The sequence below is a fragment of the Nannobrachium achirus genome (genome assembly GCF_963921795.1).
Source record: "Nannobrachium achirus genome assembly, chromosome: 21".
Classification (NCBI taxonomy): domain Eukaryota; kingdom Metazoa; phylum Chordata; class Actinopteri; order Myctophiformes; family Myctophidae; genus Nannobrachium; species Nannobrachium achirus.
In genome coordinates this window covers 43,952,474-43,966,029 of record NC_137828.1, presented here as the reverse complement: position 1 = coordinate 43,966,029, position 13,556 = coordinate 43,952,474, and the positions used below count along the sequence as shown (strand labels likewise).

The 13,556-nt window shown below is 41.2% G+C and overlaps 1 protein-coding gene across 1 annotated transcript in view; it reads right to left on the bottom strand.

The window, feature by feature from the left end:
• LOC308307092 (matrix metalloproteinase-16-like) overlaps window positions 1-13,556 on the bottom strand; it is a gene marked incomplete at its 3' end in the record, with an annotated part of 97,509 nt that overhangs the window by 39,011 nt on the left and 44,942 nt on the right. Inside the window, exons 3-4 of the mRNA XM_080752221.1 lie at window positions 10,094-10,216; window positions 2,083-2,387 (exon numbers count right to left, since the gene is read on the bottom strand). Coding sequence (XP_080608347.1) covers window positions 2,083-2,387; window positions 10,094-10,216 — 428 coding nt within the window. The remainder of the gene's footprint in view (window positions 1-2,082; window positions 2,388-10,093; window positions 10,217-13,556) is intronic.

Below are 13,556 nucleotides of genomic sequence, written 5' to 3'. Positions count from 1 at the left end.
ATAGTATTAATATGAGCTGTAACTGTTTTAACTTGTAAGATGTGTCATTGATCGATTCCCAAAAATAAGGGAACAAAGTGTGTCTTTTGTGTGTGTTCTTTTCTATTTCCAACACCCCAAGCTTTCCGCACTCCCACAGTCCTCTGTCTCTGTTCTCAGCTTCATAAATCCCTTTTTTCTGTCTCATTTCTTAGAGGCAAAAATGTTCACAAAAGAAGTTCATACAAAAAGAGACAACAGCAGATCTAAAGAGCTCACAACGTGACGTACGTGTCGTGAGTTTGTGTGTTGGCTATATTTTCGCCGCACGAACACCATCGTACAACAAAGTCTAAAATAGTGGCTTAAGTGGTTAAAAGGCTTCAATAACCACACCATCAGGCTGTGAAGATCAGCAGATATCAGTGCTTAATAGATGCCAGACCTCAGTCTGTTGTAGATCACACCACGGCAGAGCAGATCACACAGAGGACGTCTGCTGCATGTCCCAGAATCCATCACAGATTTCAACACCCACTGCTTTATTCAAACGTGTTTTTGAGCGTCGCTCCTATGTGGTCGCTGTGTCAAACCAGTGGAGTGTGATGTTTCTAGAGGTAGGCTTGCTTGACACACTATAGTGTGGTTGCCCCTGCAGGGCAACCACACTATAGTACTCCGACTTTATTACAATCTTTCCATCGTTCCATCTTTCCAGATTTGCATTTATTTTGCCATGCTATTCCTCCCACAGTTTTGGTGTTACGCATTTGGGCCATATGTGAAATCGACCAGCTTCATTGGGACACGTAGGGGTGCATTTTGCCATACCATATATACATTATATGGTTTAATGTATATAAATGTATTAACAGATACATTTTCTCCATAGACTTTAATTAAAATATAAATATGGGCATTCCAAGATACAGTAGGCTTAATATTGATGACATCAGGGATCTCCATATATGGGCATAAAAGGGACAAGGACTGACAGAGATCTCCATATGTGGCCATTAATTTATTAGTGAATTAATTTTCCCCATTGACTTGAATGGGGAAAATTCAAATGGTAAGACGGAAGTTTGACTCCACGCCGTTTGGCTCCACGGCGACCACACTCGCAATTTCCAATTGCATCTTTCTAGTTTCTTGCGCAAGCATAGCACGCAAGTACTATAATCGGCTGGGTATATGTACAGTAGGTGACTGGGTTTTTTGAAGAGCGTAGCCCTGAAACTGCTGGGATTCTGTACCGGTATGTAGGTGACACCTACAGCCAATGAAGGACCAGCATTCCTGGTGATGATGCCAGCAGAGTTTGGTATATAAGAGCGCTCTTGGTAATGCCTTAATTAACAGGCAACAATACATTATGGACATGAGGCCAGCTGCACACACCTCGTGGCGTGCTCTGCTTGAGCACAAGTAGTACATGTGTGGCCTGCTTGAGCGTGAGACGCAAGTTGGCACCTCAGAGTGCAGTTCTAGCACCTCAGAGTGCAGTTCTAGTTGTGGCTAGCTGAAAAGCGAGACCAGTATGTTCTCCCAAATCTTTATACTAAGGTTATTTTCCTCAAAAAAAAATTACCGACAGTACAAAGGAAGGGCCTTTAGCCACTGAGGGAGCAGTGTTCTTGGTGACATCACCACCAACAAGTGCAACCTGATATAAATAACAACAACACCCACATTAAATCTCTTGTAGTATGTTTCCACTTGTTTTCTACGTCCCGCCTCCCTTGGAGATTAGGAGCCTGGCCAGACTGAGAAGAGAAGTGACAAAACCAATCCACTGAACGTAGCGTAGCAGGCTGGTACCCAGGCTAGCTCTTTGGACAGGGTTTAGTTACTTACATTTCCTTTGTTGTAGGAATCACAGTGGGGAAAAAAATATAATAATTGCAATCATTTCCCCACTGTGATGGCTACAACAAAGGAAATTAACTTAGAACTCTTGTTCTGTAAGTACACTATTTGTATATTGTATGTTCCAATGCCAAAAACACAATTCAATCATTAATCGCAGTTATTTGTGTAACAACAATTAGTTGTCAAGTCAAATTTCATTGATTGTGACAGTTCCCATCCAAGTGGTCTTACCGTCGTGGTTGGGATTCCCCAGCGTCCACGGCTCGTCCGAGTCGAAGTGCGTGTCGCCTCCGATGCCGGGGCCCGGGAAGTAGGCGTGGGCCAGGAAGCCGCCCTCGCCGTCGAAGGGCGAGCTGTCGCCGTGGAAGCCCGAGGCGAAGATGATGGTGATGTCCACGTCCTTCTTGGTCCGCTCCAGCTCGCTGTAGGGCACCGCCTCGAAGCGCAGCGGCGTCACGTTCTGCCACACGTCGAACGCCCGCCGGATGGCGTCGTGAGTCTCCTCAGGCCCCACCTTGGGCGTGACGTTCTTTATGCTGCGGAGGGAGGTGACAACGCCACACAGGTCATGGATGGAAAAGTCTTATTTATATACTGTGTGTGTGGTGAGAGCATTATGCTGTTGGTTTTGCTGTTGACATTTCAGTTCATGTGATTATCATACAATTTACAATTTAGGCATTTAGCCTACGCTCTTAATCCAGAGCGGTTTACCGTACAATAAGCAAGGACAGCACAAGGTAATACATCAAATACACAATACAAGAACCTGTTATCAGTCTAACAGTGGAATAAACCAAAATAATCTGTATATTGAAGCTAGACCTATTTCTCAGAGCGGCAACGATAACTGTAGTGTCAAGCAGAACCTACTGTATGTGTGTGCGGCTGTGCACCGACACCGCAGCTACACGGCAGCGCTCTGGAAAAAGGTCTATCTATACACACTAGGTGGTCAGATCAACAATGACTTGGCTTCAGTCTACATAACTATCTAATGTACAATTAATTACATTTAAGCTTTCGCATAAGCTAGCGTTGCTGTCGGAAAGAACTCTGCCAGCTCTTTCCCTGCGATTCGATGCCGGACGGACCATTTTGCTGAGTCTGTGTCTCTCCACTGTGTGTAACCTTTTTTTGATAGTTTTCTTATTCTAGTCTTTCATTCTTGTAATTCCTATTTCCAACAAAAGGAACCTATACGTTCTTAGCCTATATGAAGTGGGACAGGACCTTCCTTTTCTTCTCGGGTGAGGCCATTCATTACCCAGCCAGATGCACTGCAACCAGGACACTTATTCAGTTGACAGGCTTCTATTGCGCTCTGCTAACCTCAGACACAACACAAATCTCACACTCAAATGTTTTACTTAAAGGAGTAGTTCAAACCCAAATGCATTTGGATCCCTATCCGGAATCAATGGAGGTAAATGTATTTTAATCAAATGATTGTCTTAGGAATGCGACAATAAAAAAATATATATATATATATTATTGAACTCAAGTCTCCATTACGTAAGCAATCAATAGAAAAAAGTATTTTTGGAGGTGAACTAGGCCTGCTCCTTTAACTTGTTGACTGCCAAGGGCCACAAGAGGCCGCCAAAGTGCCAGACATTCCCACATTGGCCACCGCTGTAACATACGGGTACCCACGCAGCAGTGGATTTTTCATTTCATGTTGACCAGTGGAATGAACATGACCCGGATGAAGAGCACTAACAGATGGCTATAGGGTGTGCCAAATGTAGTTCTAAGAGCGGCCATTTCTTGGGTAAACACAGCCTTACACAGGTGTTCTGATTAGACTATAGCATTAGTTCTATGCAATCAAACATTTGAAACACCTGTGTTTTGACCCAAGAAATGGCCGCTAAGGACTACAATGACGCAAATTTTTTTTTTCCGCTTCCATAAGAACACAGTTCAGAGAAAATGGTCTTCAAAGATGTGAGAATGTATTGGATTAGGCGGCGCAATGCGGCGGCGTTACCCGATTACGGGCCGGTGGAAAGAGACTGCGGTCGGCGGCCTGGATGAAAATTTAGATGGAGGCTTCGCTGAGGCCTCGGATTATTTAATTCATTTTATTAAAGAAACCGGAATTGTTCGGTTTCGGCACCCCGGATACGTCCGCGCCGCCGACAGCATAGATTGCGTTTTTTTGGGGGGGCTCTAAACTTTATTTTAAACCATTTTCAATGGAATAAATCGTCAAAACACTAGAATGGCTCGTTGGAAAGCGTAGGACGAGCCAGGACCACCCACGTCTCTACAAGCAGCTCAGGGTAAGTAAAATAGCAAAAAAAATATTGGATTGGATTGAAAAAAGAACCGAAATTGTTCGGTTTTGGCACTTAAAGGGTTAAGTAAAAGTAGGCCTACTGTATCATTACCACAATGTATAAATACTCTACAACATTTACTTTAGAAAAAATACAAAGGTATAGGCATCAAAATATACTTTAAGTGCCAAAAGTAAAAGCATTCATTATGCAGAATGTCCCATTTCACAAGCTTGAAAATATGATGCGTTGTAAGCTTGCCTTGTAGATCCCAGTTGTACAGTATATAAGGCTGTGGTTAATGTATGTTTTGTAATTATAATAAAAAAAAAATTTTTTCAAATAATTACAGTGGAGTAAAAGTACAATATTGGAGATGTAGTGGAGTAGAAGTAAAAGCATAGAAAATAAAAAGTCACAATTGTACAGCACTTAACTGTGTACATGCACTTACTGTAGTTATTTTCCACCACTGCACAAAACAAAGCTCACAGACAAATGCCCACCGCCTCGCTCAACTACTGAGGTCCATTTGAAAGCAACAATTCTTTCCTCTGCGCTGACGTTTGTCCCGTGTTGACACTGCTCCAAGAGACAACAAGTGGACTCAATCAGACACGCTTTGAAGTCTCCACTTAGTAAATTATGTTCAGTTAGAGTGGTGCTCAAATGTGTGACTTTAAAGGGCCTACACCATGCTTTTAAAACTATATTTTTTGTATAAATATATGCTCAAAATTGAGTCTTAGACAGGTTTTAACCCTCAACAAACAATCTGACCATTCTTTTTGTTTGTTCTAGCTCTACTATAATGAGGCTCTCCAGCTGCAATACCAAAACGGCCTCTGTTTGCTCAGGGGCGCATCTAGTGGGGTTTTTCCACCCCTCCCCCCTCCCCTCCTCTTCACTCCTCCCCGGACCCCACGTTGACAACAAATAATGTTAATATTGGGCCAATACAAAAATAGGATAATGTTGCAGCTCTGATTATAGCCTACTGTAGGCCTATGTTGTATGTTATAGGCCTACTGTCAAATGACACAGGGCGACCGTTGCTAGACCAGACATTACAGAAAGTTAATCTACATTAGACAATCAACACCACCTGCATTGTATTTATGTATAAAAAAAAAAGTAAAACAAAAAAAAAAAATGTTTTGAAAAAATGTTTGAGAAAAAAAAGAAAAGTTTTTTGAAAAAAAAAAGTTTTTTGAAAAAAAAAAAGTTTTTTGAAAGAAAAGTTTTTTGAAAAAAAAAAGTTTTTGTAAAAAAAAGTTTTTTGAAAAAAGTTTTTGAAAAAAAAAGTTTTTTGAAAAAAAAAGTTTTTGAAAAAAAAAGTTTTTTGAAAAAAAAAAGTTTTTTGAAAAAAAAGTTTTTTGAAAAAAAAATGTTTTTTGAAAAAAAAAAATTTTTGAAAAAAAAAATTTTTGAAAAAAAAATTTTTTGAAAAAAAAGTTTTGAAAAAAAAAAATTGAAAAAAAAGATTTTGATTATTTTTTTTTTGACTCTGAAAAAAAAACGGGAATCCGTGTGACGTCACACGGATCAACTCTCAGAACAGCACTGTTCTGAGAACCCGTGGACAGCTTTTCATCTCTGTCTTCCCAAAACCAGAGAAAGACACAATGGTCAGAAATAGGACTTTGTGAGGATAGAAGGTGCCAGTGGGACCCCAAAAAAAGGTTTTAAAATAGAAAAAGTGAAAATTCATGGTGTAGGTCCTTTAAGAGTGCTGAAAATGCTTTGCGATAATGCGAAAATGTTTTCCTGTTGGACAAAGACAACTGATCCCACGTTTCACTCTGGACAAAAGCTAAGATGTGAAGAAGCTAAGCTATTGGAACCACGGACCGTTTAATTTTTTTAAAGGTTATACATTAAATTAAAAGCTGCTGATAATTGGAAAGTAATTTTGAAATAATTTGCAATATATTGCACAGCCCTGATAAAGACACATTGTCAGCCTGTAGACCAGTGTTAATTTTGTTTACTAAGTACATTGCTGTGTTTTTCATTGTGTTTTCGAAATTTGAAATCTAAAAAAAGAAAGAAAAAAAAACGTTTTTCAGTCCAAGGACCTATAGCTGAGAGAGCGAGAAAGCAGAGACCCAGTAGCAACAGCTGCGAAAAACAGAAAAAATCGACCCTGGTCCGGAAAAAAATAATAAGGACGAAATAACGGACAGCAGTGTGCAAACGTGATTGACATAACGTGAGGTAATTTCTTTCTTTCACGTGATCTGAAATTCGCTCCGATATTCAGTTGAAAAAACGCAATGTGCAAGGACCTAAAGGCTAAGACTAAAAGTCAAGACTTTGAGATTTTGATATTTAGTCGACTAAAGGCCTGTCCATACTTTGACCAAAACCGAACTTTTTGGTCCGGTTTGACTACAAAATTACGTCACTCGCAACTTCTGAAAAGCATTACACCGAATGAAAGTTGGGAAATTTGCATGTCGGGAAATCTCACCGAACATTTCGGAGAAAGTATGGACAGGCCTTAAGACTAGACTAAACTAAACAATTTCATAAGACTAAGACTAAGACTAAAGGGTGTGTTACTCAAAAGACTGAGACTTTTTCCCTGTCTGAAAAAGCCTCAAGAATAAGCCTAAATCAGAAATTGCTGTAAAAATGAACTCTGGTGACCACGATGTTTCAATCATGGAGGAGCAGACAAAGCACACAACATTGTGTTTTACCGTCTTTCTCTCTCTCTCTCTCTCTCTCTCTCTCTCTCTCTCTCACACACACACACACACACACACACACACACACACACACACACACACACACACACACACACACACACACACACACACACACACACAGCTCACAAGAGCAAGCCAGATAACCAAGTTATAGTCCGCACCTGTGCAGAATTCCCCCAGTATGCATAAGAGAGCTTATGTAACATATTTCTTGATGAATATCATGATGATCATATTTAATTCATAACATCTTTTTAAAGGGTTCAAGCAGTTCACAGGACCAAGTACTAGGGATGGGACGATAAGCGATATTATCATTTATCGTGATAAAAAACACTCACGATAATCGTATCGTGGAGATTTAATTTATCGTGATATCGTCCTCCATCATACACTGGGATCAATTCAGTTTTTATTTGCCGAGCTGCATATCTGGTACCACTTAAACCCTCTATAATTGGTAAAAGGTACTTATAATATATGTACTTGATACATTCTTTTTTCACTCTATCAAATGTCTTTGACAAAAAATAGCCGATCTACAAGCTCACAACGCATCGCGTTGTGAGCTTGTAGATCGGCTATTTTTTGGTAAATGTTCCGCCCCAGGATAATGGATGTAGGGGATATTTTGATTGTTGTGATAATATCGTAAATCGCAATATCTTTGGTCACAATAATCGTGATATGACTTTTTCATATCGTCTCATCCCTACCAAGTGCATGGAAGGAAGGGGTGACATGGCCTAGATTGCACCCTGGGCCCAGTGCAGATGCCCTGTGCTGACAGCTTCAATGTGCTACGCTGGGCCTACTAACAACATTAGCACTGTGTGGGAGAACTATTTGTAGGATATTCACATGGCAAAGGGCTCTCATGTGTCAGGAACAATAACCATGACATCTCACAAACAGAAGGGGGCATGATGGGAACCAGACAGAAGACACGTTGTGAAAACACAATACAAACTAAATCAAAATCTAACAGAAGAACATTTTTGGAAGAGTTTCAGTATGTGGCAATATTTCAGACACACAAGATTTAGTGCTTTTTCTTTTCTTTTTTTTTCTTTTTTTTTGCTTGTTAGCTGCTTGTAGGCTACTGCTGTAAATGAAAACTAAAGTAGAAGCCTAGAAGGCGGGGCGCCCATGGATACCCAATTCACTGGCTAGGTTAGGGAGGGACTAGTGGAGAAGACTAGCCATTACGACACCATCTAGGCCTTCCAAAATATGTTTTTGTCGACAAAAGATTTTTCTGACTAAAACTAAATAAAAAATTCAGTCAAAATCAACAATGATCATGTGTTCAAATAAATATTTAGTGACTGCATGTGTTTGTAGCTGTCCACTCTGTGAGTGGGCGGAGTCTATGGTCTGGAGTTATCTGTAGCTATATTTATACAATCACGGGTTAGGGGGCGGGTAACGGGTCCATTATTTAACGGACGGTTCCGGTCTGGATTGGATTTTGAGATACAGGTCTGATTATTACCGGTACATTATTATATCGTTGTTGGGCAGACACTCTATTGTTATTAGAGTGTCCGCCCTGAGGCTGGGAGGTCGGGGTTCGATCCCCGGCCGGGTCATACCAAAGACTCAGTGCCTCCCTGCTTGGCACTCAGCATCAAGGGTTGGATTGAGGGCAAGTCCCTGCGACATACTAGCGTCATGTCCAGTGGGTGTAGTTGTGCATCAAGCTGCCTCACGCTACGGAAAAAGGAGCACTATGGGCCTCATGGCTCGGCAAGGCTTACTTATTATATTGTTAAGGCCAACATTACCAATATCGATATGATGACCGATTAATTGCGCAATGCGCATCCCTTAGCAGCATATAATGATCTCTCCTTACGTGCAATACAACAGGATACCATTTTGTGTCCGTGTGCCGTCTTCGTCAATATTTGACAAAGCAAGAGAAAAGTGAAAAGTGCCGCATATATTTGACAGAACAATTAGTCAGAATGTGGGAGTCACAATGCGAGGTGTTTGTAGATGTGCTATTTTCACAATATTCCGTCAACGTCAATGCTGGAAAAGCTATACCGTTTTAATTAATGAAGGGTGCTCCACTGCCGACGTCAACGACAACTTTGGACGCTCAAATTCGCCCCGGTTCATTTTTTGACGCCGGCATTACGCTGTCTTTTTGGTGGAGCCCTATAGCCTTAGTTGTCAGGGTGGTTGTTCCCCAGTACAAGTATGATTATTTGGGGGTGTCAAAGCCTGAAACGGTTGAGAACCACTGGTTTAACATGTACTGCACTGCTGCTTGCCTATCTTTTTCCTAAAGGCACCAACTTCACTAAGTGAAATTCCATGTGAGAAAATGTACTTGGCAAAATAAAACAGATTTGTTCCGTTCTCCGAGTCTGGATGTGTTTATAACCAAATTGTGTCGACTTCTACTTGTCCAAACAGATGTCCGTAATCCTTCCCACAATTCTTCACACAAAGGCCTTTTTTTGTGCATAGCAGATGTTTCGTGTGTGAAAGTAGAAACGTGAAGCATTACAAGACATCTGTTCGGGTGAGTAAAATGCAAGTTATTTATATATTTTTTAATAGTTTAACTTTTTAATTATAGACCACCGGGGCGGCAGTGCAATAGAAGCTAGAGTGGACTTCTGGGAGGCCAGAAGGTTAATACTCGATAGGAAACAAATCCCACCCAAAGTAAAGTGAGCGGTGCCTTTGGTGGCCACTTGTTATAGTTATAGTGCTCAGCGGTATTGCAGCTTTTGAGGCTGTACTACACACATAGAGACAGACATATAGACATACACACTCGGTCAAGCATTGGAGCGTTTGGCACCACTCAAAAAGTCGTTTTGGGAGTGAACTATCCCTTTAACTATTCAGAGTTGGCGCACAGTGAAGTTACCAGGAGAAAATAAAGACAGAAGAGACGCAAAATGCAAACTCTTTTGCAGCTGTAGGCAGAGCCAGTACTCACCTGTATGTGATATGTTTGTGTAGGCGGAGCCAGTACTCACCTGTATGTGATATGTTTGTGTAGGCGGAGCCAGTACTCACCTGAATGTGATTATGTTTATCTAGGCGGAGCCAGTACTCACCTGTATGTGATATGTTTGTGTAGGCGGAGCCAGTACTCACCTGTATGTGATATGTTTGTGTAGGCGGAGCCAGTACTCACCTGTATGTGATATGTTTGTGTAGGCGGAGCCAGTAGTCACCTGTATGTGATATGTTTGTGTAGGCGGAGCCAGTACTCACCTGTATGTGATATGTTTGTGCTGCCACTTCTGTCCTGTGAGGGCGTAGCGCCGTCTCCTCACATTGAACTTGGACGCTCCACCCAGCTGGTCAGGAACACCACACCTGGGCCTCCTCATCCAGCTGAGAGAGAGAGAGAGAGACAGAGAGACAGAGACAGAGACAGAGACAGAGAGTGAGTATGTCTTTACAACCTTGAAAAATGTGTTTTCATTGTGATACCGATAAACACGAACTTAAAGTTATTTTCTTACAGTAATATGATGTTATTCCATCCATTAACCAGTCGTAGAGGCAGAGATTTTTTTATTTTTATTTCTAGCGCTCATTTGCTCTGAGCAGGGGGGAGGGATCTAGCGGCTGTTTGCCTTTTTACGGCAGCCCATTATTAACAAAACTCTGTGGAGACATCTCTGCAATTATGTAACTATATATATATATATTATATATATATATAGTTACATAATAAATATATATATTTTTTTTTTATCTCTTTATTTTTTTATATTCCACCGCTCGTGGTCGGAAGCTGCTGTGGACTCGAGATAAAAAAATAAAAAAAATCCTGGTCTCTATACTGCCTCCCCCTGGCCAGCCGGGGCGCCTGATAGAGGGGAAAGGAACTTCCTTCCACGCGCTACGTCCATCTGGGGAAACTCCCCCCTGTCAGGTGAAAAGAAGCGGCTTGGACTCCTCATGCATAGAAGGAGGTCAGTCTGTTGCTCTCCCCAGTTTGGCAGAGGGAGTGTAGCACTCAGGATCACATTATTGGCACTGGGTGAAAAATGGGTTATAAAATTGTGGTATAAAGATTATAGAAGAAAGAAATAAATACAAAGAAAATACAAAAAATGTACGGCTTGTTCTGGGATATCATAACATCAGATTAAGGTAACAACAAAACACCAGTTCGGAATTCTCCTTCAATGTTAGTTTCATCGATCTACGTCGGAACACAAATAAAGATAATCTGAACATGCACACGGCCATACCCATATGACCACTTAACACTCATTTCTTCCATTGATCGAGAAAGTGATCAATAGAATGATCACTATGAAAATAATGGATAGTGCTGTGCAGCAGCTGTACACCCACATGGTCCAGTTTCGCACACACACACACACAAACACACACACACACACACACACACACACACACACGCACACACACGCACACACACGCACACACACGCACACACACGCACACACGTACGTACGCACGCACGCACGCACGCACGCACACACACAAACCCATGCATAAGCTAACAAGAAAGCAGCACATTGTTACCATGGTTGTTGTCACAACCTTGATTCGGGTTTAGCCCCCGGGAGCACACACATAATTCTGTGCCCCTGGCCATCAATATGTCTGTGTACACAGACAAAAGTGTCCATGGCAAAGACTTGGCCGTGTCCATTGCCCATTTTAAATTTTAGATTTTCATTATAATGTTCCTTGTTTGATCATAAGACCCAATTACTGAATGTCAAGTCTCCAGGTTTTCGTCAGAATATGTACCGGTATGACACTGATTTACTACGACACTATGTATGGCACATTATGAGTCCACTAGTACTAGCGGTTCTAAAATGTTTTATTTGCAAGGACCCCCTTATCTCTGAGAGTGTACAAATGGAACCAAATGGACCCTTTGTTTGTTTGAGTTACAGACTGTGCTATGGACATTCAGAGCTATATCTTTTATGCGTTTCTGACAAGTTATTTATAGTTAACGAAAATAACGAAATAATGGTAGGATGTGTAAATTACGTCAAACTTCGGCACACTATTGAAACGTGATATAATATTCACATTGGAAATAAACATGCACTTTAATAGTAGGCCTACAGGCAATATTTTTTTATAATAATATGCCTACTGTTGAGGTCATGAATTGTGGTATTGTTTTTAACTGAGCAACACATTTTTTATGTAAAGTTATGAATTAAAATGACAGTAAAGAAGAAGCTTGCAGCTATTTTGCAAAACCTTTATCTTGTACAGCTGTTCTTCTTGGTATAAGCCACACCCGTGTGAGTATGAGTATGAATGAAACATCAGGAGGAATAGTTCTCTGGCTGTTCTATTCATTCTAGGGGGCATTCAGAAAAACACTGCTCTCCTGTTATCATCACGCTACCACAGAAACAAATTTAGCAGCGTTTGATCTGATAACAAAAAAGCTGTGGTGTCTGCTGCGAAAAGGCTGCTTTGATGATGCCATCAATTAAAAAAAGGGCCTGCGTGACAGGAACACTTTGGTGTCTGAGGGAATGAATCCTCTGTAATGTCCAGTCCAGCACACCACATGACACTGAGCTAGGTGGAGTTGCCACATGACCAGGTTGTTGCACAAAATGCACATGACCAAACCATAGAGCGCTATAGCCTATTATCTAGAGTGTTTTGTCTCAGGGCACCCCTGTAAAACTATCAGAATCGTCTATCAGAATCGTCACATCTTGACCGTATGCAACAATGCAATCGTAAAACAATGCAAAATAAATGGTATATAGAAAGGTCAGGAGGAGCTAAGCATAGGCTTTGTTTTCTTCTACCAGTTTTGAGTAGCAGCCGCCTCTAAGTGGCTTTTCAGAGCGGTTTTAAAGGAAGCTAGGGATTTACACTCCTATCAAGGCATTCGGTAGGGTGTTCCACATTTTATCGGCATAGCAGGAGAACATATTTGATCATTTTTTGGAGCCAAATCTGAGTTGGACGTGATCTGCGGAGCTGCCTCTGGTGTTGTTATTGTGAACAACGTTGGAGGATTGGGGGGCCCGTCCTAAAGAGACTGGAATCAGGGGCCACCACCATGTTATGCCACTGCCTTCCTGCCCTGGCATTTGGCCTTGATGCCCTCAAAGAATGTAAAACAACGTACCAAGAGGCCTTGAACCAGGCCTGATGCAAAGTGTCAATCAATGCTAAAACCTGGTGGTAAATATAGATGGTGACTTCCTGCCAGTGTTATTGTGGTCTGTGTGAAACAATGAGTACAGCTGAGACAAAAACAACAACATCCATAACATGAAGTGGTGCAATGACTGTTTCTATAATAGAATATAGACCCTTACAGGTCTTTTAGTTCCATGTATACACTCTCAGAGATAAATATAGTTAATAGTTATGTAAGGGATAATGAATGGCTCAGCGGTGAATGACGATATATAACAGGCCGAAGGGATGTTATATGTCATTCACCAAGGAGCCATTCATTATCCCGCTTATTACCCGGCTACTAAAAAAAATTAATAATTTGACTCAAAACTAAAAACAAAACAAAGATATCCTTGTTTACAGACGGCTGGAAGTGTTACACAAGTGTTGCGCTGGGCGTCCCCCCAGCGCGACACGGTCGCCTTGGAAAACAAGGAAGTGCTGATTAGATAGAATCCATTTTCTGATACTACGTCGTCTATTTCTCGCTTAAAATATTTTTAAAAACATTCTTGAGAGC